The 26,076-nt window shown below is 61.0% G+C and overlaps 1 protein-coding gene across 1 annotated transcript; it reads left to right on the top strand.

The window, feature by feature from the left end:
• Positions 1-1,998: 1,998 nt before the first annotated feature.
• On the top strand, positions 1,999-25,500 carry CPZ (carboxypeptidase Z). The gene is made up of 11 exons (XM_061191067.1): positions 1,999-2,194; positions 7,326-7,358; positions 8,272-8,646; positions 11,269-11,484; positions 13,832-14,028; positions 14,572-14,733; positions 15,144-15,302; positions 19,232-19,367; positions 21,066-21,205; positions 24,282-24,381; positions 25,055-25,500. Exons 1-11 carry the CDS (start codon positions 2,107-2,109, stop codon positions 25,402-25,404), a joined length of 1,956 nt encoding a protein of 651 aa, XP_061047050.1. The 5' UTR covers positions 1,999-2,106; the 3' UTR covers positions 25,405-25,500.
• The last annotated feature ends 576 nt before the right edge of the window (positions 25,501-26,076 follow it).

Raw genomic sequence — 26,076 nt, 5'->3', positions numbered from 1 at the left:
CTGGAGGGGATTACCAAATTCTTCTCACTGGGTCTTTAAAAACAACAGCTAACACTGATCTTTTTCATCCAAGCCAAAACGCCTCTGGTTTAAAGCTGTATCTTTACTGTTATGCACCACTCAGAGAGAAAAACAAACCGGATGAGAGGGCTGTAATCGGAGGCGTGAAGCTGACCACCTAAGGGCTCAGGCTCAGAACTGAACCCGTCGCGGGAGGGGACAGCCAGGAGACTCACCTGTGCCCACGTGGGCGCATGGGGGTGAGGGAGGGGGAGGGAACACACCTCCCCCAGTACAGGCACCACCAGCTGGCACTCAGGAAGACTGGGGTCTGCATTCACACTCCCAGTGTGGGCCAGAAGCCTCAGAGGGGAAGTCAAAGGAAAGTGCCCGGGAGACTGCCCGGAGAAAGGCCAGGGGCTTCTGGAAGGACAAGGCTGCAGTCCATGTGGACACAGGGTAGCATGGAGGCCAGCGCCCCAGACTCTGGAGGTGCTGACGTGAGTGGAGTGAGCGGCTCCTTCTCTGAGCCAAGGATGGATCAAAGCCCTCTTCCCACGTGTACTCCACAGTAGGTACTGTCACTGTCACCCCAGCCTCTGGGCTAAGCGGCTCGTCCCAAGTCTTAGGGCTGGGTGACATCTGGCTCCAGGGTCCGGCCTCCCTGCCAACCAGGACAGTTGGTGAAGGAGGCCCATAAAGGAACCTGGCTCCAAAGATGGTCTGGGCCAATGGCCCAGCTGGGGAGGGACCTGCCCCAGGGGACGATGCGGGGCTGAGGACCTCCGTGTCTGGCCCGCAGTGTTCCCAGGGCTCAGGGCACGAGCACAGCGACGTACACGCCGGCTGGACCACAGCTGTGGGGCTGTGAGAAGTGGCTGGCAGGCAGATGTGTGCACATCTGGATGGCAGGGTGAGCACCTGTCCAGCTCCTTGGGGGGGGGAGGGGTTTCAAAGGCAGCTCCTTGCGGGGGGGTTTCAAAGGCAGCTCCTTGGGGGGGGGTGTTTCAAAGGCAGCTCCTTGGGGGGGGTGTTTCAAAGGCAGCTCCTTGGGGGGGTTTCAAAGGCAGCTCCTTGGGGGGGTGTTTCAAAGGCAGCTCCTTGGGGGGGGTGTTTCAAAGGCGTTGGCTGAACCCCCAAGCAGTCCTGACCCTGGGAGGAGAGAGGGGCTCTAGGAACCACCTTTTTCTCACCTTGGGGCTGAGGTCCTGGGCCTCCCTCCTCCCAGGCCCCTCAGGCCTGCTGCCCAGATGGCTCCTGGTGATGCAGGCAGGAGCATGGGGGGGGGGGAGGGGAGTGAGAAGGGGCTCTCTCGCACCCCCAGGTGTAGACAGGTCCCCCTGGAGTTAGAGTGTCTGCGGTGGGCTCTCTGCCCACCTCTGAGCTGCTTTTGCCCTGTCATCTGGTGGGTGAGGGGGATGGAGGAGACACCCCAGTGAGCCTTTATGCCACCACCTGGACCTCTATTGGCTCCTTTAATGGGCTGAGTGGAGGGACTGCCACATTTCACTGAGGACCCCTGGTGCCAGACTCCCTGCCAGGTCCTGCTGGGAGCAAACCAGGAGGGGGCTCTTCCCCAGGGTGCAGGCTCAGAGGTGGGGAGTCACCCAAGGCTACCGAGGAGCTGCCTGCCCTTCCTGGTACGGGGCCCACCCCCCTAGACCCTTCAGGTGCATCCACAGCCTGCGACAGCGTGGGGAGGTGGGGACACTCCATCACTCCTCTCCTGGGACCCAGGCCCAGAGCTGGGGATGATTTGGCCTGGCTCACCGCCAGTTGGGTCCAGCGCGGGCCAGGACCCCTTCTTGCCCACAGACCCCTCGGGTCCAGGAATCAGGGTTTGTAGGCAGGATCAGCAGGGGATCTGGAGGTCAGGTGGGAGGCAGAAACCGAGCCCCAAGGGGGGCACCCACCCCTCGGGGCGGAGCACCGGCCCCGGAAGCGGGCTGAGCGCTCCTTGGTCCCTCCCGCCGCATCGCTCTGCGCGGTTCCTGGCGCCGCCGTGCTGTAACCCGACTCCGCGCTCGTGGGGGGCGGGAGCCCGAGCGGCGCTGCGCCCCGGCCCGAGTGCCACATCACTGCCCGCCACCCTGCCTGCCGCCCACCATGCGGACCCCGCCGCCGCCGCTTCTCTTCGCGATGCTGGTCCTCGCCGCCGCCCGGCCCTGGTGCGAGCCCAACACGGACGCCGCGGGTAAGGCCGTACCGCCCGCGCCCTGGGGTGGAACTCGGCGCCCCGGAACCGGGAACTTTTCCCCGCGTGACCCATGGTCCCCAAGTGGGCACCCTGTTACCTTGGACCTCGGGGTCTGCCCAGGAGGGGGCAGCCGGCTCTCTGAGCGCATCCAGGCTGGGACCCCCGGGCGGAACGCACAGGCAGCTTGGGGGCAGCGGAGGTACCCAGTGCTCTGGCAGGGGGTTCTTCTCGGTCTGGGCACAGCGGGCAGGGCGCCCTGCAGGTGGGGTCCGAGGGAGCAGGTGCCAGAACTTTGCAGGAGGAGAGGTCGTCCGAGGTCCCCGGTCCTTCCAGGAAGGGGGCGGCCTCTGGGCCGGGCAAACTCTTGACCCCTCCCTCCCATCTCTGTGGCGTGGACAACAGCGTCTCCGGAAGTGGGCGCAGAGGGCCGGGGAGGAGGGGGTAGGATTCTGGGGCAGGGGGAGGGGGAGAGTGGCGGGAGCCAGGGACCCTCCCGGGGCGGTGCGCCTGGGAGTGTGGGGTGCCGGGCTGAGGCGGGGGCCAGCTGGGGGCCCGGGCTCCGGTCCTGACCACACCTCCCGTTCTGGAGTGGGCCTCGGTTTCCCTTTACGTTTAAAGGTGAGGGTGTATCTCAGGGTCCTTAGCAGCAGACATGTGTGCCCCTGGAGGGCGGGGGTCCCCTGGGGCACAGGGGTCTGCGCGTGTCAGATTCGGAATCTCTCAAGCGCTGGAGGTTTGTGGATACCTGAGAACTTGCGGGCACCAGCCAAGTGGGTGTGCCAGGAGCAAAATGCCTCTCTCAAATGTGCCAAGGGCCATCTTTTCCTTTTCTTTTCCCTCAGCCCAAATTGAATTTTCTCTCCTCCTCTGCCCCCCTTCACCTTTTTCCTCCCCCACTTGCTACAGAAAGACCCGGGCCAGGCAGAGTGTGTATGTGTGTGTGTGTGTGTGTGTGTGTGTGTGTGTTCACACGCACGCCTGCACATCTGTGCACGGGATGCAGATGGAACTTGCGTGGTGTCATGGATGGACCCTCCCCTGAACCCCTGAGGCCCCAGGAAATGTCAAGAATTATAGGCTTGTCAGGGATTACAGTCCCCTCTTCCAGGAAGCTCTCTCTGACCTCCCCTTTTTCCAGGGAGAAATGCAGCCCCCTCCTCTGGACCCAGGTTGCCCCTTCCTCACCTGGAGGGATGGGCAGGGTGGATCTCTGTCCTCCACTCCATGGTGGCATCAGTGACTGTTTCTAGAATAATTCCTTCCTCTAGTTGGATGTTCTCCTTACAGCTGAGCATGTGTGGTCCGTGGAAACCCAGTGCCTTTTCCAGACCGCACGCTGACGTGGGCAGGGCCAGGCAGCTTGAGTCCAGGCTTTTATGTCCAGGACTATATCCAGGTCCCTACTGTCCCAGGGCTCAGAGCGGGCCCAGACCCTTACCCTGTGCCTGTCCCTTGCCTCCCTCAGGTCTTTATTGGGAGCCTGGGGTTTGAGGCAACTTTCATGCTCCTAGGGGCCAGGCAGGTCTGGGTTCAAATCCTGAGTCCTCTACACTGCTGTGTGGTCTTGGGCAGATGGCCCGACCTCTCTCACCTCATTCTATTATTGTTCCTCGTCTTTAAGACCTTCAGCCCCAGGTCAATCTTGCTCCCTTGGTTGAAGACATGCTGACACCTTGTGGTCAAGAGGTGTAACGGTCACGTGTGGACTGCTCAAAAGCAGCCTTTGGACCAGCGCTGCCCAACAGAATGATGCCAACTACATACATCATTTCACATTTCCCAGAAGCCACACGAGTGAGATAATAAGAAACAGGTGAAATTAACTTTAATAACAAATTTTATTTAACCCAGTATATCTGAAACATTGTTTCAGTATTTTGTCATCAATGTAAAAATTATGAATGAACTGTTTTACATTCTTTTTTAAGTGCTAGATCTGAAAGTTGATATTTTGCACCTAAAACAGATGTCAATTTGGACTCACAGCATTTCAAGTGCTCAATAGCCACACATGGCTAGTGGCTACCGTACTGCATGGTGTGTCCTCTCTTGACACCACCTCCAGCCCGAGCTCCCCAAAGGCACCCCCGGGGGCTTGCTTATCGTTATGGGTTGAGTTGTGTCCCCCAAAGATATGTTGAAGTCCTATCCCCCACTTCCCCCATACCTGTGACTGCGACTTTATTGGGAAACAGGGTCTTTGCAGGTATGGTCACATTAGGACTGGTTTAGGGTGGGCCCTGAATCCAATGACTGGTGTCCTTAGAAGAAGATGGAAATTTGGACACAGACACACCAGGAAGGACGTGTGGTGACAGAGGCAGAGATCAGGGTGATGTGGCCACAGCCAAGGGTTGTTGGGGGTGGAAGCCGGAGGAGGCAGGAGGACCCTCCCCCGGACCCTGCGGAGGGTGTGGCCTGCCAGCAGCTTGATTTTGGGCTTTTGACCTCCAGAACCATGAGAGGAACAATGTTTGTTGTTCCAATTGTGGTTCTTTGTTGCAGCAGCCGCAGGAAACGAGTCCACCCATCTCTCTGTCTTGCTCCTGGTGCCCACCCTGGAAGTGTTGGTGACCAAGTCAGCAGATGCCGCACCCTTGTCCTCCCACTGGGCATCGCTGTCTGGCAGGAGGGTCACAACGGGCCGTCCCTCCTTCTCCCCGTGCGACCCCGAGCCACTGTGTGTTGAGCCCTTAGTGGGCCCAGGCTCTGGCCTCAGCACCACCTCATCGGACCCTCCAACAACAGTGGGCACTCTTATTATGATCCCCATTTTACAGATGAGGAGACTGAGGCACAGAGAAGAGCTTAATTCCCGAACTTCAGTTTTCTCATCTGTGACTCAGGGAGGCTCGAAGCCACGTGAAACCGGGAGGATCCACTTGTCAAATCCACTCAAATCCAGGCGGCCGTGTGGCATCTGATGGCTTTGAAGGAGCAGGTGTGGGAGTAACTGTGCTCCGGCCTCCCCGCCACGCGTTTGCCTGAGGCCAGCAGAGGCCCCAGGGCCAGCGGGGGTTCTGCTCACTGAGCGCCTGCCGAGAATCTGAGCAAATCTTCAGGTTCGTCCCCTCGGCTCTGGGCTGGGCACACGGCAGGCGCAGCCTCGGCGTGGTGGGTGCAGGCATAAGGAGGGGGCGGGGGCCTTGGCTGGAGTCATCCGCCTAGGGACGCCTTGGGCTCCTGAGCTGACTGAGTCGTGGCGTCCGTATGGGTCCGAGCTCGCACGGGCTGTGAGGGCGGGTCGGCTGAGTGTGAATTCTGAGTGTGAGCCCTGGGCACGGATGCTCCCAGGGGGTCCTGCTCCAATCGCGTCCTTTCTTCTGTTCTCCCGACATCAACGCAGACAAGCAGATAACACTGCAGTGTTGCAAGCTGAGTCCTGGGCCGGTTTCTGCTTCTTTATTTCCCTTATGTTTTGATTCATCCTCACGCCTCCTCATTCCGCAGAGGGCAGTGGGCACAAGTCTGGAGACACTTTAGACCGTAAAGGCGTGGAGTCGGGTGATGGAGTCGGGCGGGTGCGTGGAAATTCCCAGGCTGCAGGCTGAGAGCAGGTGTCCTCACTCACCGCCAGCCTCCTCCCAGCGGGCACTGCGGGGTAGCCGAGGGCACGGGTGGTGGGCACGCAGCAGCCCTCTCTGTTGCATTAAGGGCGGCAGCCCCATTGCCTGGATACTTGAGGAAAATTATTCTCTTGCCCGTTACTTTGCCAAGTGGTGCCAGCCGGTTAGGACAGCCTGAATCCTTGGCTCACCTGGTGGTAAGAGGGCACCCTGAACGTCTCCATCCCATGAGAGCTTCGAGAGCTGGCCCGAGGGGTCAGGGACTGCGGCCGCCTTGTCCACAGTGGGGGAACCGTGTGCAGAGGTCGTCATGGGGGGCTGCCTGGCCCCCACCGCGTCCCCGCCACGTCCCTGCCACTGGGGACTGACATGTGCTCAGGCAGGTTTCCATGACCCCCAGATCTTAAGGCGAATCCCTAGGAGCAGCTCCCACCCTTGCTGTGGTCCAGGTCTAGTTCCCGATGAGGTTACGGGGTTAGACACAGCCTTTCCCTCTGGTCCTAGCCTCCTTTCACTGCTCTTTCCGGGCTCCCCCTGCGCCCACTTCCCGCTTTCTGTTTGTTTGTTTATTTATTTATTTACTTACTTATTTGCCCCCGGTCTTAGTTGCTGCAGCCGGGCTCCTTAGTTGTGGCATGTGAACTCTTAGTTGCGGCATGCGTGTGGGATCTAGTTCCCTGATCAGGGATCGAACCCGGGTCCTCTGCGTTGGGAGCTCGGAGTGTTAACCACTGCACCACCAGGGAAGTGCCCTACCCCCCCCCCACCAGTGCTTTCTTGTTTCCTGCTGCTCCGCCACCCAGCCTGCCCTCCCCCTCCCAGGACCCCTGCACCAGCTGAGCTTTAAATCTGATTTCCGTCTCTTGGAGCCAGTTTTTTCCTCTTAGCTCTCACAGAGCACTTGGGACCTGCCTCTGATGGGGAACCTGGCAGGTAGTGTTGGTTGAGGTTGGTCTTAGTGACCTTCCCAGGGGTCTCACTGTTGGGTCCATGTGTCTGGGCCTTGGGGAGGACCCTTGAAACCCACAATTCCAAGGACAGTTCATGCGTTGGTCGTCTTCTCGGGAAACAGGAGACAGCGCACTGCAGAGTGTTCTGGAGGGGAGAGGGCCGCTGCCTGCCTGACTCTCGGGGGAACTTGGAATAGCGTGGGGTGAGAGTCACTGGCGGGGTGCAGCCCCTGGTACAGCCTCTGAGGGCTGCTTGTTAAATATTTGGGAATTTGGTGAGAACCAGTTCAGCTGCAGGAAGCTGAAATTGGCCACAGTGGAAGTATTCACACCACGGCGATCGGCCAACACTCTTGAGTCAGGGCTCTTTCGTCCTGGCTGTCTTCCGTTAGGGGAGTCATGTGACCTCTTCGAGACTCAGTCTCCCCTCCTGTGAAATACGGGAGGACGGCCATGAGGACATCAGAGGGTGGCTGTGAAGGGGAGGGTGGGCAGGGGGCTGGGGGCCTGGCCAGTACCCAGGGAGAAACAGCAGTGCCTTTGTGCACATTTGGGGGATGACTGATGGGCAGGGGTCCGCTCCCCTGATAGCACCGCCCTTTCTCTCCCCAGGTGGATGCCTCAGGGCAGCAGCTGCGGACAGCGGTATGGTACACGGACTTCCCGGTTTTGTTTTGTAGGAGTGATGCAGGCCCTTCACACTATAAAAGCATTTTAGGGGGTGGAACCCACCATTCTAAAGTGGGTGATGAATAAGGTGGCCCATCGATTAAATCCAGACCCATTTTAAACAGCTAGAGATTAGACAAAACGAGACAAGGAGGCCCTTCCCTGTGTGCAGCTGGGCTCCCGACCCTGACTCTGCCCCGGGCTCCTGTAGAAGGTCCTCCCATTCCCCTCCCCCCACCACTCCCCGCTTCCCCCCACCCAAGGCGGGATCTAAGTGAGCTCGGTTCCGATCGTGAGGTGTGCACACACCCGCTGCATTAGCTCTTTATCCTGTGCGTTCCCAGTTCTGTGCCCGGCACCTGCTGAGTCCAGGGCTGGGACAAGCCCCTTCCCTCCCTGGCCCTGAGTTCCTCCTTTGTAAAATGAGGAAAGGAATATTGATCTCAGGATGATTTTGGAGATGACGTGGGGTCTGATCTATCAGAGGTGCTCAGAAGCAGACGTTTCCTCAATGCTCCTCCTGCCAGATTTAGGCATCTGGTATATTCTAAATGGAGGGACTAGATTTTTTTAAAAGTAGGAAAATATTTTCCCCATACAGAAGTCAATGACATGCCCTAACGTGGCAGACCCTCGGCCAGGGTGGCTTTCCTGCACCCCTTTGGCAGACGTGGAAGCTGAGACCCAGAGCAGCCTGCCCCGCTCTCTCACCAGTGAGCCCTGGGAGCCTTCTCTGGTCCTCCCACAGGCCCTGGCCTCTCCCTGCCATGCTGCAGGTGCCCATCCCGTAGGCCCCGGCCCTGAGTGGGGTCGGCTTGGGCAGGCCCTTAGTAGGTGTCTGGGTGGGCCATCGTGGGAGGGAGTGACGTGGTGACGCCCCCTCCCCCAGCTACATGCGTGGACCTGCAGCTCCAGACCTGCAGCGACGCCTCCTACAACCAGACGACCTTCCCCACGCTGCTGGAGCACCGGTCCCGGGCGGCGGTGGAGTCCAGCTCCGAGTACATCCTGCTGAGCGTCCTGCACCACCTTTTGGAGGGCCAGTGCAACCCGGACCTGCGTCTGCTGGGCTGTGCCGTGCTGGTCCCACGGTGTGAGGGCGGCCGGGCGCGCAGGCCCTGCCGGCATGTCTGCGAGGCGCTACGGGACGCCTGCCAGCCCGCCTTCGACGCCATCGACATGGCGTGGCCCTACTTCCTTGACTGCGGCCGCTACTTCGTGGGCCAGGAGGAAGGCTGCTACAACCCCCTAGAGAAGCTGCGAGGTGGGCTCTGGAGTCCCGTGGTGGTGAGCAGCTGGGGGGCGGGCGGGCGGATAGGACACACGTCGGGCGGGAAGTGCCTGGGCCAGGGCGCCGACAAGGGGGCCCTGGATGCAGGTGCCCGGCTGGGAGGGCAGAGATGTGTGAGGGCCCGAGTCCTCGACGGCACCCCTCCCCCGCCATCAGAGAACAGAGGGCACTGTTGTGAGGAGGGCTTGTCCCCCCGTGAGGCCTGCCAGCAAAGCCTGGTGATGCCTGTGGTCAGTCCTGAAAGATCACACATAGAATATTGGCCAGGAGTGGCAGCCAGACTCCTCAAAGTGGGGTCCGTGGAGCCCCAGGGGAGAGGGGAAGAGGGGCTGCAGAGATGGGCTCTGGTTTCTTGTGTGGACAAACCAGTGGAGGTGGAATGGGCAGCCCTGGGTGGTGGTGTTGGAATGAGCAGGTGAGCCCCCCGCCTTGGGGGGTGTGCAAGGAGCTCCTGGGGCCCCGCTTGGCAGAGATGCTGGAGGGGGGGAGGCGTGCAGGCTAAGTGCCTCTGCAGGCCTCCCTACCCCCTGGCTGGCCTTCCAGACTGGGTGAGAAGGGATAGCTCCAATGCACAGTGGAATCCGCAGCAGCCCCACTAATAGAACCCTCTGTGCCACCGCCACCCCAGTCAGCAGCCACTGGTCACACGTGGCTCCCGAGTGTGACTAAGCATCTAAATTTTGATTTGATTAGATTTTAGTGAGTTTGAGCTTAAATGCAAATAGCCACATGTGACCAGTGTGTGACACTGGGTGGTGCAGAATGACATCGGCTTCTGGCTTCTCACGTGCTCATGTCATGGAGCTCACGGGGAGGTTCACGTGATCTGGGGCCAAGTGCTATACACGTACGATCGCATGAAAACCCCACAACGACCCTGAATATTGGTGTAACCATTTTACAGATGGCAAAGTGGAGGCTCTGGGAAGGCCAGTGGCAGCAGGCGGCCGGCTCCTGCCTGGTGGAGCTGGTGTGAGCCAGGCCAGTCACTGGTGGATGGATCCATCTGTCCATTCACCAAACAGCTCTTGGGCACCTGCTGTGTCCATGGCTCCCGGCTGGGACACCGAGGATGGCGGGGGGTGGTACACAGAGGTGCCTTGGGCTGGCCTCCAGTGAGCCCTGGGTTGCAGCTCTGCCACTCGCTGGCTGTGCGGGGCTCAGGGCTGATCCTGGAGTTGAATCTGGGGGGCTGGGGGGTTCCGTCCACCTGCACCTTCTGTGCGATGCAGTGGCCCATGGGTGGCACCTTGCAGGCAGACAGGAGCCATCTGCGCGTGAGGACGCAGGAAGCGTGGACAGCGGGGGCAGCTGGGTGGGGAACGAGAAGCAGAGGAAGGAAACCAGTCATCTCCGTGGGGTCCAGCCTGCCCGCCCTGAGAGAGCCCGCAGAGCGGGCTGGAGAGAGTTTATTTTGGGCAATTCTGCCACCAAATTGCCAGTTCCAGCTGCTTGCTTCTCCCTCGGAAACCATTTTGAGGAGAAACAAAACCACAGGGCAAGTGAGACGCTTGGGAAAAGCATTCCCCATTAGTGCTCCCCCAGGACCAGCCTGCGGGGACCTGCGTCTTTCTGCACAGAGACCCCGGGGAAGGGGGTGGGCAGGGGCCACTGGGGCCGGCCTTGGGGTGCTTATGTGGGTGGGAGGGGACAGCCAGCTGGCCTGTGGATTGTGCTAAAAAAAATCCTTCCCTCGACCTGGAAGCCCAGGAATTTCTCCTAAGAAAACTTTAAATTTGGGGGAAAAGCTTTTCTATTGCCCCCCCTCCTCTTTCTCTTCCTCTTTCCCTCCCCCTCCCATCCCCCTCCCTCTCCCTCCCCCTCCCTCTCCCTCCTCCTCCCATCCCCCTCCCTCTCCCTCCCCCTCCCATCCCCCTCCCTCTCCCTCCCCCTCCCATCCCCCTCCCTCTCCCTCCCCCTCCCATCCCCCTCCCTCCCCCTCCCCCTCCCATCCCCCTCCCCCTCCCCCCCTCCCCCGCTTGCTCACTGTTGTGTGGGTAATAACAGCTAACGTTTGGCCTCAGGAGGGTAGTGGAATAGTGGACAGAAAGGAGCCTTTCAGAGCCTTGTTGCCTCCCTGACCAGACGTTGAAACTGTGTCCACCACGATGCTGAGTCAACAAAGCAGAACAGGAACCTGCATCCGCCCCCAGTTATAGCTTGATGCTCCCGGGACACAGAAACACCCAAAGTCAGGAGGCGGCAGCTGAACGGAGGTTTTGCTTGGGTTGAGGATTCTGTGCGCCTCTTCCTTCGTGTTCTACTGTTCTGTATTTCGTAAAATTTCCAAACTAACTACATATGATTGTTATTCATAGCAACGCTAGGAACTGTGTTGCCGTATACATCTGTTGGGGGCTGTTATTAGGTGTTGATATTAAGCATTATACAGAGAACTTTCATTACCAGCAAACACCGACTGGCCGGGGAGCCATCCGAGGGGGACAGGTGGATCCCTACCCCCAAGCTGCCACGGTGCAGTGTGGGTCGGGGTGAGGGCACCGGGAGTGGTCAGGGGCCCTTGTCGTCATCGTGGGGGGGGGCAGGGGGCGGGCAGGCCCCAGCTGACCCCCGGCACCCGCGTCCCTCCCCCAGGAGGCCTGGACGTCGTCGAGGAGGCGCTGCCCTCAGGCCACCCGCCAACCTTCCTTCGCTTCACCCACCACTCCTACGCCCAGATGGTACGCGTGCTGAAGCAGACGGAGGCCCGCTGCACCCACATAGCCAAGACCTACAGCATCGGGCGCAGCTTCGACGGCCGGGAGCTGCTGGTCATCGAGTTCTCGAGCCTGCCTGGCCAGCACGAGCTGAGTAAGCCGCTGTCGCCGTCGGGGGCAGGGGTGAGAGGCCTGGGCCAGGAAAAGGCTCTGGCCGGCTTGGCCTTGGGGTGCACGAGCCAGATCCGGGGTCCTGATCAAAGTCCCCGATGTCTGGGGGACAGGGCGCGGGCGGGGGCTTCGGGGTGTGCTGGGGGCACTGGGGTGCATGTCCCGTCCCACCGGGCATGTGTGACCGCTGTCACAGCCACATTGCTGGAAGCTGGGAGGAGCAGCGGGGAGGGCCACAGTCCTGGAGAAGTGGGCTGCACAAGTCAGGGGGCATGAGGTGAGGGTGTACAGTGGCTGCAGGCACGTTGGGCCTTGTGCGTCTGTAGTGCAAACTTAACTGTGCTTTGTCTGTACCTTTTGTTGTTTTTGCAACCTTGCCCTGGCACACCCGGACCCCAGGCAGGTATGTGGGGCTCTGGGTCCTGGCCCTTGACGTTTCCTCCTGTAAGTTGCGCGGTCCGCATTCAGAGAGTGATGTGAATACAGCAATTTTTCCAGTTATTTAAAACCCACGTCCATTTCAGCTCATATCAGGCTTAGGTCCTGTTTGGAGATGGGGGACCACGTGGAAAGCGCCACATCTTACTGTCCCTTGGAGCCGTGTTCTTGCAGGGCTGAGGAGGCGTCAGACTCCACCACAGTCCTGGGTCTTCCGCCATAACTGAGAAGGGTCTGCAGTGCAGATGCTGAAAAAAAATTACTGTGAAACTGAATTTCAGGGCCAGGTAGAGGAAAGGCAGTGGGCCCTGGGGGCGGGGCTCGGGGCTCTGACCCAAGAATCCAGATGTTCTAGCAAAGACTCAGCGCCCTGGCTGCAGCCTGTTTCCAGGGTGGCGGGGAGAAGATGACCATGAGCCCCCCCTCCAGGGCACTGAGAGCATCGGGCACAGGGGCCCCGTTCTGGCCTCTGCCGGGGAGTCGATGAGTGAGGATCCCAGTCCTTCCTCGTCTGGTGTCTCAGCTTGTCTGTCCCTGTGACTGTGGAAGTCAGACGGGATTGGTCTAGAAACAGCCCCACTTGACCTTGGTCCTTACCCCTCGTCTTGGTTAAGTGCCTCCGACCCCTTTGCTGGGCTGGCCACACTCAGCCAGTTTCCATCCTGGTGGCTTGGGCAGCATGGACATCACGAGCCCTAAGCCCTGTCTCCCGTCAGGGGTCAGAGGTCATCTAGCCCCACTCCAGCCTCCAAGGCCCACCCTGTCTCCTACCCCTCCAGCCCTGGGCTGAAGACAGGACTCTGGCTTTCAGACTGATTGGTCTGCAGCTTTGGAACATGTGGGTGAGGGGTGTCCCCTGTGAGAGGGTCAAGGGCGGTGGCCAGTGTGGAAAGCCTCAGGGTTGTTTATACCCTCGGAATGTGGGAGGGACATGGCCGCTTGTTCCCACAGCTGGCGGTCCTTGGGCTGCGCACAGCCAGGGAGGGAGATGCCATTTTCCATGTGAGCATTGTGAGGCTCAGAGAGGAGAGGTGGCTTGTCCTAGGTCACACAGGTAGTAAGGCTGTCAGGCTCCTGGTCTACTCTTCCATCCATCCATCCATCCTCCATCCATCAGTTCATCCATCCATCCACCCATCCATCCATCCATTCATCCTTTCATCCTTCCATCCATCTTCCTTCCTTCCGTCCTTTATTCCATCCTTCTATCCATCTTCCTTCCTTCCATCCATCCATCCATCCACCCATCCACCCATACACCCATCCATTCATCCTTTCATCCTTCCATGCATCTTCCTTCCTGCCTTCCTTTGTTCCATCCTTCTATCCATCTTCCTTCCTTCCATCCATCCATCCATCCATTCGTCCTTTCATCCTTACATTCATCTTCCTCCCTTCCTTCTTCCCTTACTTCCTTCCATCCCTCCAGCCACCCATCCATCTATCCATTCTTTCATCCATACTTTCATCTTTCTGCCTTCCTCCTTCCCTCCCTCCCTCCCTTCCTTACTTCCTTCCACCTACCCATCTATCCATCCATCCATCCATCCAAGGGCCAGCTGCCTTCACATCTAAGCACCGATTTATACCCTACTCTATTGCACAAACATGAAGAGTGGCCATGAATGAAATTCCCACAGACCAATGATAACTTATATTATGATTAATCAGTATCTTTGATCCATCATGCTAATAGTTATGGCTATACATCACAGATGTGCTCAACAAAAGTGATGACCTTGATGAGACCTCATTAGTCACAGAGTCGCTTGGGCCAAAACGAGTAGGAATAGGTTCCAAAACAACTGGCCACCCTTGCCGTGTGGGCCCTCAAGTCTCTGGGGACCCCGGGGCTTTGAGACGATGCCCCCAGGTCACTATATCCCCCCCAGTGGAGCCCGAGGTGAAGCTCATCGGCAACATCCATGGCAATGAGGTGGCGGGCAGGGAGATGCTCATCTACTTGGCCCAGTACCTGTGCTCTGAGTACCTGCTGGGCAGTCCCCGCATCCAGCGCCTGCTCAACACCACCCGCATCCACCTGCTGCCCTCCATGAACCCCGACGGCTATGAGGTGGCGGCCGCCGAGGTGAGCGCCCCCGGGCCGGCCCCGTAGCCGCTGCCTTCCACCCTCCCCTGTTCGTTCACACCCTAGCGGTGGTGCAGGGTCTCTGTGCGCGAGGACTCAGTGGGCGTCAACATCGGCAAGGTCCTGCTTGGGGGTGGGGAGGGCCGACAGACACTGGTAGTTCTATGGTGGGTTGAAAGGTGACGCGCGCCGTGGAAACAGGGTGACGGGGGTGGGAGGGGCCGGAGCGTGTGCTGGCTGGAAGGGCGGGACTCCGGGAGAAGGTGACCCTGAGCAGGGCCTGCGGGGGGTGGGAGCGAGCAGTGCAGCCCTGGCGAGGGGTGTTCCAGGTGGGGCACAGCCAGTGCAGGGCCTGAGGTTGGAGGATCAGCCCAGAGGCTGGAGAGATGGCAGAGGAGGTCAAGGGCAGCTCCCAAGTTCATCGTGTGAAGCCAGAGTGAAACCACAGCCCTGCCCGCGACTCTCAGCCCAGCCCTGCGCCTCCCTCCAGAAGGATCAGGCTGGGCGCGCTGACCCCTGGTGGGGGGCGACCTGTGTGTTCAGGGTGCCGGCTACAACGGGTGGACGAGCGGGAGGCAGAACGCACAGAACCTGGACCTGAACCGCAACTTCCCCGACCTGACGTCCGAGTTCTACCGCCTGGCCTCGGCCCGCAGCATGCGCGGTGGCCACATCGCCATCCCACAGCACTACTGGTGGGGTAAGGTAGGAGCCGCCGCGCGCCCCGCTGTTGCAGCCGAGGGTCTCTGGGTATTCTGGGACCCTCGGGGGTCATCCTTCCCCAGGGCAGCAGAGCCTGGCGGTTAACAGCCTTAGCCTCTGAGCCTCGCTTTCCTGCCTGCAAAATGGGGATAGTCCTCACTGGGCCGCTGGTGGGATTCGGGGAGCATGTACCGAAAGCACCCAGAGTCTGGCAGGTGCTCAGGGGCAGTGCCCCGGAGGGCTGCCTGGAGAGGGTGGCATCCCCAGGAGGTGGGCAGGAGAGTTCCAGGCCAGAGGACGGGCACGTGCGAGTGCCCGGTGGGGCCTGAACGGATTCCTGAATCTTGGGCATGGGGCTGGGTGGTCGGCGGGGACGTGCCTGGTCCTGAGGGCTGCCTCGTCTGCCTGGGCAGGTGGCCCCGGAGACGAAGGCAATAATGAAGTGGATGAGGACCATCCCCTTCGTGCTCTCTGCCAGCCTCCACGGGGGCGACCTTGTGGTGTCCTATCCCTTCGACTTCTCCAAGCATCCCCAGGAGGAGAAGATGTTTTCCCCCACGCCTGATGAGAAGGTGAGAGGCTGGGCAGAAGTGCTGTGGGTGCAGGAGAGGCAGCAGTGTGGGTGGTGCCCTCGGGGCCCCGGAGTCCTTCCGGTTCTGAGCCAGTGAAGCCCATGGAGCTCTGAAACATTAGGAACCTTCTAGGCCCACCTCCAAATCCCCTCCTCCAGGAAGCCTTCCAGCCAGCTGGAAGCAGCCCCTCCCTCTTCTGGCTGCCCCCCTTCCATCAGTGTCTCATCTCGTCTGGGAGCTCCTGGAGTGGGGACCCTGGCCGAGTGCCCTGCCCCGAGGCCGCCCCGTGTCTTCTGTCCTAGGGAGGCTGGGGTTCCGGGAGACACCGGCAGAGGGCAGCGCTGCATCGTGCATGGCGCCCGGCTGGCTCCTGGCGCCTCCCTCCTTCTTGTGGGTCCGGCCAGTTTGTTAAGGGTCAGGTACCCTGGGACTTGAGGATGCAGTGAGATCAGAGTAGGAATTTTGGCCCCAGCGGTTACCTGGGCCCTGAGGAGACCCTTCCCGCCTCCAGGCCTGTTTCACTCGCTGCTCAGACCAGCAGGGCATGAGACCCGTGATGATGGCCGGACCCCTCACCAACCCCGTTCTTCCCTTCCCCGGGGGCACCCCCTGCCCTGACTGATACTAGAGGCTGGTCTTCTGGGAAGGGCATGGGGGTTGAGGAGACTGAGGCCAGGCAGGGGGTGTTCTTCGGTGGGTCACAGCCGAGTGCACCGCAGCTTAGCTGCCCCAGCTGCCCTGATGACCCCCCGCCCCCAGGCCAGCTCCTGCCCTCCCTCCCCCGTCAGGAGGCAGGAGACTTTCCTGCCCTTCCGGGAAGACAGAGTTTGATAGTCTTTCCTCGACCAGCCTGGGGAGGCTTGGGCGGGTCTGAGCTGTCCGCTTGGTCACTCAGCAGGCCCCCTGGTGGACCGGACTCGGGGTGGAGAGCGAGGCCTGGCCTCTGCTGCCTTCTCGCACTTTCCACCTGGTACTGGGGGCAGGGAAGGGAGGGTGGGACTGGTCCTGGACAGACAAGTGCCCGGAGCTGGCTCCCTTCGTGTTCTCCTCCTGCGGCCACCCAGAGGTCAACCCTGCCTCACCCAGTCCCTCCCTGTGTGTGGCCGGTCCCATGGCCACCGCAGCGAACAGGACTGAGCCCTGCGCTGAGGGTCCTAGTTTAGGGTGGGAGACAGAGCCAGAAACGGGAAAGGATGCTCATCTACTTGGCCCAGTGAAGGTGTGGCCTGGCCAGAACAAGGGGCTGCCCAGGAGGCTGGGGACACGCAGGGATGCTGTGTGTGTGTGCGTGTGTGTGTGTGCGGTGGATCCTCAGCCTTAAGGTGGACTTTAAGGAGGGTGTCCTCAAGGGGCAGCTACCCCAGTGGAGCAGGTGGAGACTCCGCCAGGCCCCCAGGAGTGAGGCTTCAGGGGCCTGTGGGCAGTGGGGGCTGGGGAGGCCCAGCAGGGATGGGCTGGGTCAGCCTCCTCCAGGGCTGGGGGCGCAGAACCCGTGTCTCCTGCGATTGTTCCTGCACTTGTTCATTCTTGCTCCCACTCTCTCATTCATTCAGTCACTTGTTCACTCCCTCATTCATTCATTCATTCACTCCCCCACTGACCACTACAACCAGCATATGCCTAGCACCTGGAGGGGTGCCAGGTTCTATGCTTGGAGCTCAGCCAGGGCCCCCTGGGGTGGCTGGGTGGTCTCCGCTGTGCCTGGCCTCCGCCCGCTGTGCTGTCAGGGATCAGGGCCAATATCTGGGTGAGGCCTGCGTCCTCCAGGCAGGAGGAGCCCCTGGGCACTGGACTTAGCATCTCTGGATCTCAGGGGCAGGTGCGTGAAGACGCCTCTGGGGGGAAGTTCGCCTCAAGGAGTCCCCGCAGAGTCAGAACCCTGAAAACTTCCCCGCCAGCCATCAATCATCCATCATCAATCGATACTCCTTCAGCCCCGCAGCCAGTGGACTTCCCCACCAGCCATCAATCATCCATCATCAATCGATACTCCTTCAGCCCCGCAGCCAGTGGCGGCCTCTGTGGAAAGCAGGGTCCCAGGAGAGGCTTGGGGAGTTGGGGCACGTGAGGAGGGCTTGGCCAGGGGGTCCAAGTCACGTCCCCAAACTTCCACGGTGCCCGGTGGATGGGGGCCAGCGCCTCAGGGCAACGTCCAGGCCGGCCAGGGCTGCCTGCCTCGCCCCCCTCTGTCCCCCTCACACCTGCCCTTTCTGCCCAAATCCTACTCCCCAGCTGGGCTCAAGCTCCGTCCTGCCGACCAAGCCCTCCCTGACGCAGCCCACCCCGCAGTGGGAAGGAGCTGCGGTGTATCCGGGTCCCGGGCAGGCCGGTCCTTCTCCGTGGCCCTGACCTGTGATCCTAGGCCCCTCGTCAGCCCATGTCTGCCCCTCCTAGCAGCCCACCGCACCCCACCTTGTTTCATTTGGGGGGGTCATTGTCTCTGTGTCCTTCCCCCACCAATCCACCACCCCCGCCTGGACCCTGGGTGGAGATCCTCCCCCCAAGGTCGGGCCTGTTCCCAGCCGGGCCTGGGGCTCCAGCGCCCTGGGGTTGTAGGGACTGGTGGTGACTTTCCCTGCTCTCCTGAGGGGGCTGACTGACAGGTGACAGGAGGAGGCCCCAGGGCAGGATGGAGAGAGAGACCGGGAGGGAGCGTGGTCGGGGAGCAGAACTTCGAGAGGGGCTGGCCCAACCTACGCCCACCAGCCCAGGTCCCGCTCTGCAGACAGGCACTGGAGGCCCGGCCACAGTTCCAGAAACAGCCCCGTCACCACCTGGACGCCTGGCTGAAGATGGGTGACCACAGCAGGTGGCAGGGGCCGCTGGCAGGATGGCGGTCCCTGACTGCCGACCTCGGTGACTGAAGGACATGCGTGGGCTTGTATTTTGGGCGCTTGGTTTGTGTCTGTGGGACTGAGTTGAAACTGCAGTCTTACCCCTGAGAAAGTGGACTCATCCTTCCCCAAACCCAGGGTCCCGGGGTCTGAGTCGCCGGGAGAGACTCTCACTCTGGCCCGGAGCAGCTCCCCATTTCTGACCCCACCTGCCCACCTCCCCTTTTCTTAAGGAGGGATGCCCAGCCCAGGACAGACCTCTCTCAGGGCTGTAGGGCCTGAACAGGCCCAGTGCAGGTGGGCCCCTCCTCCATCTGACCTCTACTTGGAGCCTCCACCCTGGTTCAGACCCGTGTCCGGTCCTGGGACGCACAGGTGGCTGAGTCCAGCCTGGGAGAAGGACCTGGCGGCCCTGTGGGGCGGGGAGTGTAACGGGGGAGCTCTGGGCTGGGGGAGGTTAGTGGGGGAGGGGCTCTGCACCACCCAGGAATCGGGGTCGCACCCAGACGGGCCCTGCCCCCGAGGCTCCCCAACAGGGGGTGGCAGGCCCTGTGAGCTGCATCCCAACTGTGGTGGGAACTGCAGTGGTTATGGCAGCAGGCCGGTGGGCACCCGCAGGGGCTGGCTGTCTCCTAGGGAAATGAAGTGACAGTTATCATAGCCATTCGCTTGGGGGATGAAGTCAGTGAAAATGAGTCCCATGCCAGCCTCCCGCCTCTCCCGAGGCCTGCCCTCTGCACAGCGGCAGGAAATGCTTTATAAATTGCAAAGCCGACCTCCAGGTGCCCTGCCAGTATCCCCACAGGGTGACCCCTTCTCCAGAGGAAGCCCACGCTCCCTAACCAGGTGCGTAGGGACTCCATGATGCGCCCATGTACCCACCACGGGTGCCCCGAGCTCTGGCCGTCCCGCCTCCAGGCCTTTGCACGTGCTGTGCCCTCTGCGTGGACCCTGGTCCCCCTCCCACCCGAGCTGCAGGTGTTCCCTGCGGTGGCCCCTCCTCACCCCACTGCCTCCAGCTCGGAGGGCGTCCTGCGGAGCGCCCACCTTCCGGTCTTGCCCTCGAGGGGACCTCTCTCTCCATCTCCTTTCCAGATGTTCAAGTTGCTGGCCAAAGCCTACGCCGACGTGCACCCCATGATGATGGACAAGTCGGAAAACAGGTGTGGGGGGAACTTCCTGAAGAAGGGCAGCATCATCAACGGGGCGGACTGGTACAGCTTCACGGGAGGTGCGCCCGGGACCGGCGGGGGCGGGGCTGGGATGGGGCGGGTGCGGGCTGGTGCCTCCTCGCGACAGCTTCTCCTGGGAACTCGATTCTGGAGCTTCCGGAACGAGGGAGAGCAGCAGGGATGCCTCACGTGTGGGGAGACTTACGCTCTGGGGGTGGGAGGATTCGGGCGTGGCTGACTTCGGTTCCCTTGCGGCCTTGGTGAAGTTCACGTGCGACTGTCGTGGAAGGACTAGACTGTGACTTCCCCGTTGCCATTTTTGTGGTTTATTTAATGGTCACTTAACATCTCACGGTTCCACCCGTGACCAGTTCTTTTTTGCCTTTTGGGGTTTAGTAGGGCTGCCCGATGGAATATGGGATTCCCCAGTTAAATGTGAATTTCAGAGAAGTAAGGAAGAGTTTTTAGTTCTGTATAAGTACTGTGCAAGTCCCAGATATTACGCGGGGTGTACTTACGCTAAAACCATATTCGTTGTTTCTCTGAAATGTGGGAGCAGGTGACACCCTGTGTCACGGGGACACTGGAGGCTGAGCCCATGTGCTTCCACGTGCTGCCGGCCACCCCTCCACGCCAGCACGACCCTTGTTATTCATGTCACTTGGCAGATGAGGAAACCGGGCTCAGACAAGGGCAGGACCAGCTCGAGGGCCACGGCACGTGGTAGAGCTGGGACTCACCCTGCCTGTGCCCCCCTTCTCCTGTGGAGGCGGAGAGGGAGGCCCCTCAGCTCCCGTTAGAGCCACTTTCACCCCCTGCTCAGCACCCCTGCTGCCCACGATGGCACGTGTGGTCCTTCCCGGGGGTCAGGGCGGCTTCTCTCCCTCCCAGGACCCAGACGCACGGGTTCCCTGACCCTCAGGGGGTGGGCTCCGAGTCTCAGGCACGACCTGTTCCCGGGGTCTGCAAAGGCCCCACTCGGGGGCTGAGCCTGGGAGAAGCCAGCTGGGCTCCCCTCCCTCAGAACATGGACCCAGGGAGGGCATGGGGCCAGTGACCAGGGACAGAAGGGCCATCTGCAGGGGAGTGCGGCCTCTCTGTGGACGTGAACGTTAAGTCGGGAAGGTGGCCGCTGGGTACCGGAGTTCGGTGCAGGCTCTGAAGCTCTGAAGGCCCGGGGCTCCCGCTGCCCCATCAGGGCCCGGGGCTGCCTCAGAGCACGGCTGCAGCTTCTCCTGGACAAGACCTCCCAGAGCAGATGGGGTGGAGGGCAGACACGGGGGGGCGGTCAGCCCCACTTGCTCCGAAGCCTCTGCCGTCTCCCTGGCCGGCCATCGGCTTCGCTGGGCCAGGCTCCCCCGGAGATGAAGGTAGTAGGACCTTCTTCCCTGGGCTGTTCTCGGGACCGTCCAGGTAAATGGACGTTATCACTGGGGGTTCAGGCCAGGGGAGGGCCAGCAGCTTGGGCCCCAGGGGCACGTATGGCCCCCACATGCTCCCAGCTTCTCTGCTGGAAGTGGGCTTGCTCCTTACCCCCCAAAGGGCCGCAGGGATGCTGCGTGAGCCCGCGGACATGGGCGCCAGACTGCTTGGTCCACAGTGCAGCTGCCCGCTCGCTGGACCTTGGGTGGGAGCTGTGAAGTTCCCGGGCCTCGGTCTGCTCGTCTGGGAGGCAGGGTTAGGACCACAGCCCCTCCCAGCTGCCCGGCCCAGGGCCCTGCGGGGGCCGGCGTTGAGAGCCACCCCCTGTGCTGCAGGCATGTCCGACTTCAACTACCTACACAGCAACTGCTTTGAGATCACGGTGGAGCTGGGCTGCGTCAAGTTCCCGGCCGAGGAGGCCCTCTATACCATCTGGCAGCACAATAAAGAGCCGCTCCTGAACTTCGTGGAGATGGTGAGCTCTGGGCGGCCCCCGGGGCCTGGCACGGGGAGGGCCAGACCCAGGCCGTGTGTAGGGGCTCAGCGCCCACGCTGCCACATGAGTAGACTGCGCTTGTTTATTCGTTAACCACCTGTGTTCACGAGTGAAGATTCACCGGCCACCCTGCGGTGGCTGGGGACACCATGGGGCATACAACAGGGCCCCCAGTACAGGAGAGGTCTCAACAAGGGGAGTGCAGGGACCAGGGCAGCCCAGGGGAGGCGCCTGACCCAGCCTCAGAGGCCACGGGGGTCTTCCTGGAGGAGACGGCACCTGGGCTGCATCTTGAAGAAGGAGAGAGATCAGGTGACAGGACAGGGACCCCTCTGGCAGGGGGGACGGCACATGTTAGAATTCAGTGGGGCGTTTAGGCCTGCAGGGGTGCCGTGGGCGGAGGAATGGGGCAGGCCCTGGTCTGGGGCGGGCCCGGAGGTGATGGCTGGGCAGCGGGGTGTCTGTGCGGTCCAGGCAGGGCCTTGCGCACATCTGCCCCTGGGACTCAGAGGGGAGGGCACAGGCTGCTGGGGCGGCAGTGAGGCACCCGGACTGAGGGGTAACCCCCCCCCACCAGTTGTGGGGCTGAGGTCACCCAGAGGTGAGCAGGCTGTGAGCGGGGGCCTCAGAGAACGTGTCTACAATCACCCATCACTGGACCCCGAGAGCCAGGTCTCCCAGTGGCCTGGTGGCCGCGTGGGGACCAGATGCCGCAGGTCCCACTGCCTCTCCCAGCCCTGCCCCACCCCTCAGTCTCCCCAGCATGGCCCGCCACCAGGGGATGTGGTTCTGAATAGGATAACACTCATGAAAGGGACACAGGCATTCAAAATGGAACAAGACAGTGCTTTTGTATTGCAGTAGAAGCCTCTACATTTTGCTTATCCCCGAGCATTTTTAAGAATCATAAAACTGGCGTGTTGCTGCAGTGTCCCGGTGAGAAGCAGGTCCTGAGAGGAAAACAGGATTGCCCGAGGGAGACAACGAGGGGTTGTGAGTGCATTTTTTAGATGGAGGAACAAGGGTGCTGGGGGAAGGATCGTGCTGGTCAGGGGTCACTGGGCTCCCATCCTGGCTCACAGAGGCTGTGATACAGCCAGAGGAGGAGACAGAGGGTCAGAGAGTGACCGGGCGGGTCCAGTGTCACCAGCCACTGCGCAGAGCTCGAACTCAGATGTGCCTGCCCCAAACGCCAGTTCTGTTGTCGAGCCCCCTGCTTTCTAGAAAGATCAGGAACCTCTCTCCAGGCAGGAAGCAGGCCGAGCCTCCGGACCAGCAGCTGCAACAATAGGAAGGAAACAAGGCCGCAGATAATAACTGGGCGTTGTTAGCACGGTTCCTTCTTTGCGGCTGTGCCAGTGACCTCGCTGCGGGGCCTGGTCATCATCGATAATGGCTCGAGGCCAGGCCTCTTGGCTCGTTTCATTTTACGGCTGTCTGGTGAAAATGAGTTTTAAGGAGCCTTAAATGGAGCTGGGATTGCTCCGTGGATATTGTATGTGAAGGCTCGGGGTATAAAGATTTAATAGCAAGCGCGATACCGTGGAAGGCCGGGCAGCACATGGCCGGGCGTGGCCGGCCCCCCAGGATGGCCCCCAGGACAGCTGCCCGGGCCTCCTGATAAGGATCCGTCTGTCGTGTCCACTGAGGCCTTTTGCACAATGATCCTGACCAGGCCCGGGCGGGGGGCGGGGGGAGGGGGGCGTCTACTTTCCCCTGGTCAGGAGGGGAGGGGCAGGCGCGCCATCTCTCCTCCTCTGCCTGAGAGCTCCGCATCCCTGGTTCTGCATGAAGATGACTCCTCAGCCCGAGAGCGAGGCTGGACCAAAATCTCGCTGGTGCGTGCTGGTATTACATGAGGCCCTACTGTGTGCTGGCCTCTGTTCTCAGGCTGGGCGGGGGAGGGGAAAGGGCAGATGACATCGCAGTGAGGTCAGGGCTGGGAGAGTGGAAACCAAGACTGTGGGACCCCAGAAGAGGCCCCTGATGTGTCCAGTCATCAGGGAGGGCTTCCTTGAGGAAGAGGAGTGTGAACTGTGTCTCTAAGGGGGAGAGGAATAGGCCAGGTGAGGGAGCTGGTCAGGTGTTCTGAGCAAAGGAAGGGCCAGGATGGAGGCTGGGAGTCCGGGGGCAGCCCTGAAGGCGTGAGGGGCAGCCTCCGGGGATAGGACAGCGCCCACGCACTGAGTCTCCCCTTCCCCCCGGGCATCCCGGCCGCCTTTGACGTGAGCTTCAACCTCTGGCTGTTTGCAGCCTGACAGAGCAAGGGTGTTCAGCGTGTTTGTTGCTGATTGTTTTAGGAGAACTGTGCATGGGCTCAGGGTTCCAGGCGGTGATTTCTTTGGAAAGTGCGGCTTCCTAGTCTGACTGTGATGTGTGCAGGAGCTGCAGGGCGTGTGCTCGGGAGCGGCTGTGCTTAGGACCCATCAGGAGGGTGGGCCGTCCTGCCTCCAGCTCGGCCGCTGCACCTCACGTGTATTAATTCTTATTTCCTGAGGTGGGCACGGTGACCCTGTGTTACAGATGGGGAGAGTGGGCCGAGATGCCAGGTAGCTTTCCAAGGTCAAGGAGCGGGTTGGTGCCCGGCCAGGACTGCCGCCAGGGTCCAAACCCTCGGGCCCGTGTCCTCCCGCTGCCCCACGCTGCCTTCGGGACCTCGGCTCAGAGAGAACCTGCCATACCGGCTCTGCTTGTGAAGGCAGGGGGCTCAGATGTGTTCGCAGGTGGACACAAAGGGGTCTGGTGCTCAGCGCTCATGGCCCAGGAGATGATGTCAGCCAGACCCCCGAGCTGGACTGTGGGCCGTTCACAAACCCAGGACGGGGTTGCCTGCCGCAGGGGGACCCCAGAAGTGGGCTCACTGGTCACCCTCGCTTCACAGATGAGGAGACCAAGGCCCAGAGGGGGTGTGGCTTACTCAAGATGGCGAGGCGAGTGGTGCAGAGCTGGGCTTAGCCAGGCCGTTTCCCTGGAGACGGGTGGAGACTGGCTGGGCGGGCTGCTGGGCTCTCAGGAGGTGCGTGCTGTATCCATGCCCTGTCCTTGGTCTCCTCAGGTGCACCGGGGCATCAAAGGCGTGGTGATGGACAAATTTGGCAAGCCGGTCAAAAACGCCCGGATCTTAGTCAAGGGCATCCGCCATGACATCACCACCGGTGAGCACTTCCTGGGGCCACGTGGTGCCGGCACCTACAGTGCTCAGAGCATGCCCGCCACTCCATCCGTCCTGCGCCGGCCTGGGGGGTGAGGGTGGGGAGCCCTGGGGTCTGCGTCCACCACGAGCTGTGTCTCCTGCAGCATTGGGTCCAGCGGGGGGGTAGGGGTTGCGCTCACGTCCTGGCTGCCAGTGACCATCGATGTGGATTCCATGTTCCTCAAGAAGTGACTGCTGGGCAAACCTTCTCAAAGACTACAGGAGGGAGCCAGTTGGTTCCTGTCCTAGAGCTTACATCCCACTGATAAGCTGGGGTGTCCATGTGGGCTCCTGGTGCCCTCAGGGATTTCACAGCTGATTTGAAAAATACCGTACATTGTGATGTGAGTTCCTTGTGGAAACACAGTCCAGAGGAGGGAGGGATTGCTAACTGTGTGGGGGATGGAATGGCCTGTGAAGGCTTCAGAGAGGAGGTGCTGCCTAAGCAGGGTTTTGAGGGATGAATAGGAGTTTGACAGAGGGAGCAGGTGGGAAGGACATTCCAGGCCAATGCAGAGGTACAACTTTGGGGTCTGCTGCCCTCCAGGCTGATGCCCCCCTGCCCCGCATTACCCATCATCACAAAGCTATCTGAGCCCAGGTCTCAGAGTCATTTTCATTCCATTTGTCCATAGCCCCAGATGGTGACTACTGGAGACTGCTGCCCCCAGGGTCCCACATTGTCATCGCTCAAGCCCCTGGCTACGCCAAGGTCATCAAGAAAGTCACCATCCCTGCCCGGATGAAGAGTGCCGGCCGTGTGGACTTCATTCTCCAGCCGCTGAGCATCGGACCCAAAATGTTCCTTCTCGGGCCACGGAGAAGCTGGCCCGGAGGCGCCGGCCCACACAGGGAGCCCGAGGAGCCCAGCCAGGAGCCCCTGGGGGCCCGGAGACAGCCCGGGGCCGGCGGCAGCAAGCCCTGGTGGTGGTCCTACTTCACGTCGCTTGGCCAGCACCAGCCGCGCTGGCTGCTCAAGTACTAGGCGCCCCCGCCCCGCCATGCGGTCTCCTGCCCTTGATTCCATCTTCCAAAGACATCCCACAAAGCCGTTTCTGTTTTATTAAAGTGTTTCTATTCACCTCCCGCCGTGATGAGAGGCTCTGTGTGTGAGGCCCTGCAGGGGAAGACACGGTTCCTGGAGGAGAGAGGGCCACTTGGGCAAGGGCTCCTCTGTCCCACAGGTGACCAGTAGCGGTGTTGCCCTTCAAACCCTTCTGTGTGTGGCCCATTCCCAGAAAGTGAGGCCTTGAATCCAGAGGGGCCTCTACTTTACAGACCGGAAACCGAGGCTCAGCGGGGGCTGTGACACCCCAAGGGCACACGTGGAGAGGGTGGTGCCGGGCTGGGAGCCGAGACTCTGGGTCCTACAGCTGAAGGTTGTGTGTCTGGAAATACGTGGAGGTGGGAGGCCAAGGAGAAAGGTGGGGGGAGCCTGGCTGGGGGAGTTGGGGGTGGGCAGCAGGTGACCCCTTCAGGGTCACAGCCTCAAGGGCAGGAGAGCTGGCAAGAAGCGTCACCCAATGGTCACGCTCAGAGGCTCCTGACTCCAGGAGGGAGGGTCTCCCTAGGCCCCATCCTCATCCTATGTTGCCACCAACTTAGGTCCAGGGGCACCTGAGGCCCCAAACTCCCCACAGGACCCCCTTCTGGTCCA

The sequence above is a fragment of the Eubalaena glacialis genome, chromosome 5 (assembly GCF_028564815.1).
Source record: "Eubalaena glacialis isolate mEubGla1 chromosome 5, mEubGla1.1.hap2.+ XY, whole genome shotgun sequence".
In the NCBI taxonomy this organism is placed as follows: domain Eukaryota; kingdom Metazoa; phylum Chordata; class Mammalia; order Artiodactyla; family Balaenidae; genus Eubalaena; species Eubalaena glacialis.
The sequence above is the reverse complement of the archived record's forward strand: the minus strand, read 5'-3'. Positions and strand labels throughout refer to the sequence as shown.

Coding starts and splice junctions, on each gene's coding strand:
- CPZ (XM_061191067.1), top strand. CDS start 2,107: ATGCGGACCCCGCCGCCGCCGCTTCTCTTCGCGATGCTGGTCCTCGCC. Junction 11,485..13,831: donor GCCTGGCCAGCACGAGCTGA/GTAAGCCGCTGT, acceptor TATCCCCCCCAG/TGGAGCCCGAGGTGAAGCTC. Junction 19,368..21,065: donor CTGGTACAGCTTCACGGGAG/GTGCGCCCGGGA, acceptor CCTGTGCTGCAG/GCATGTCCGACTTCAACTAC.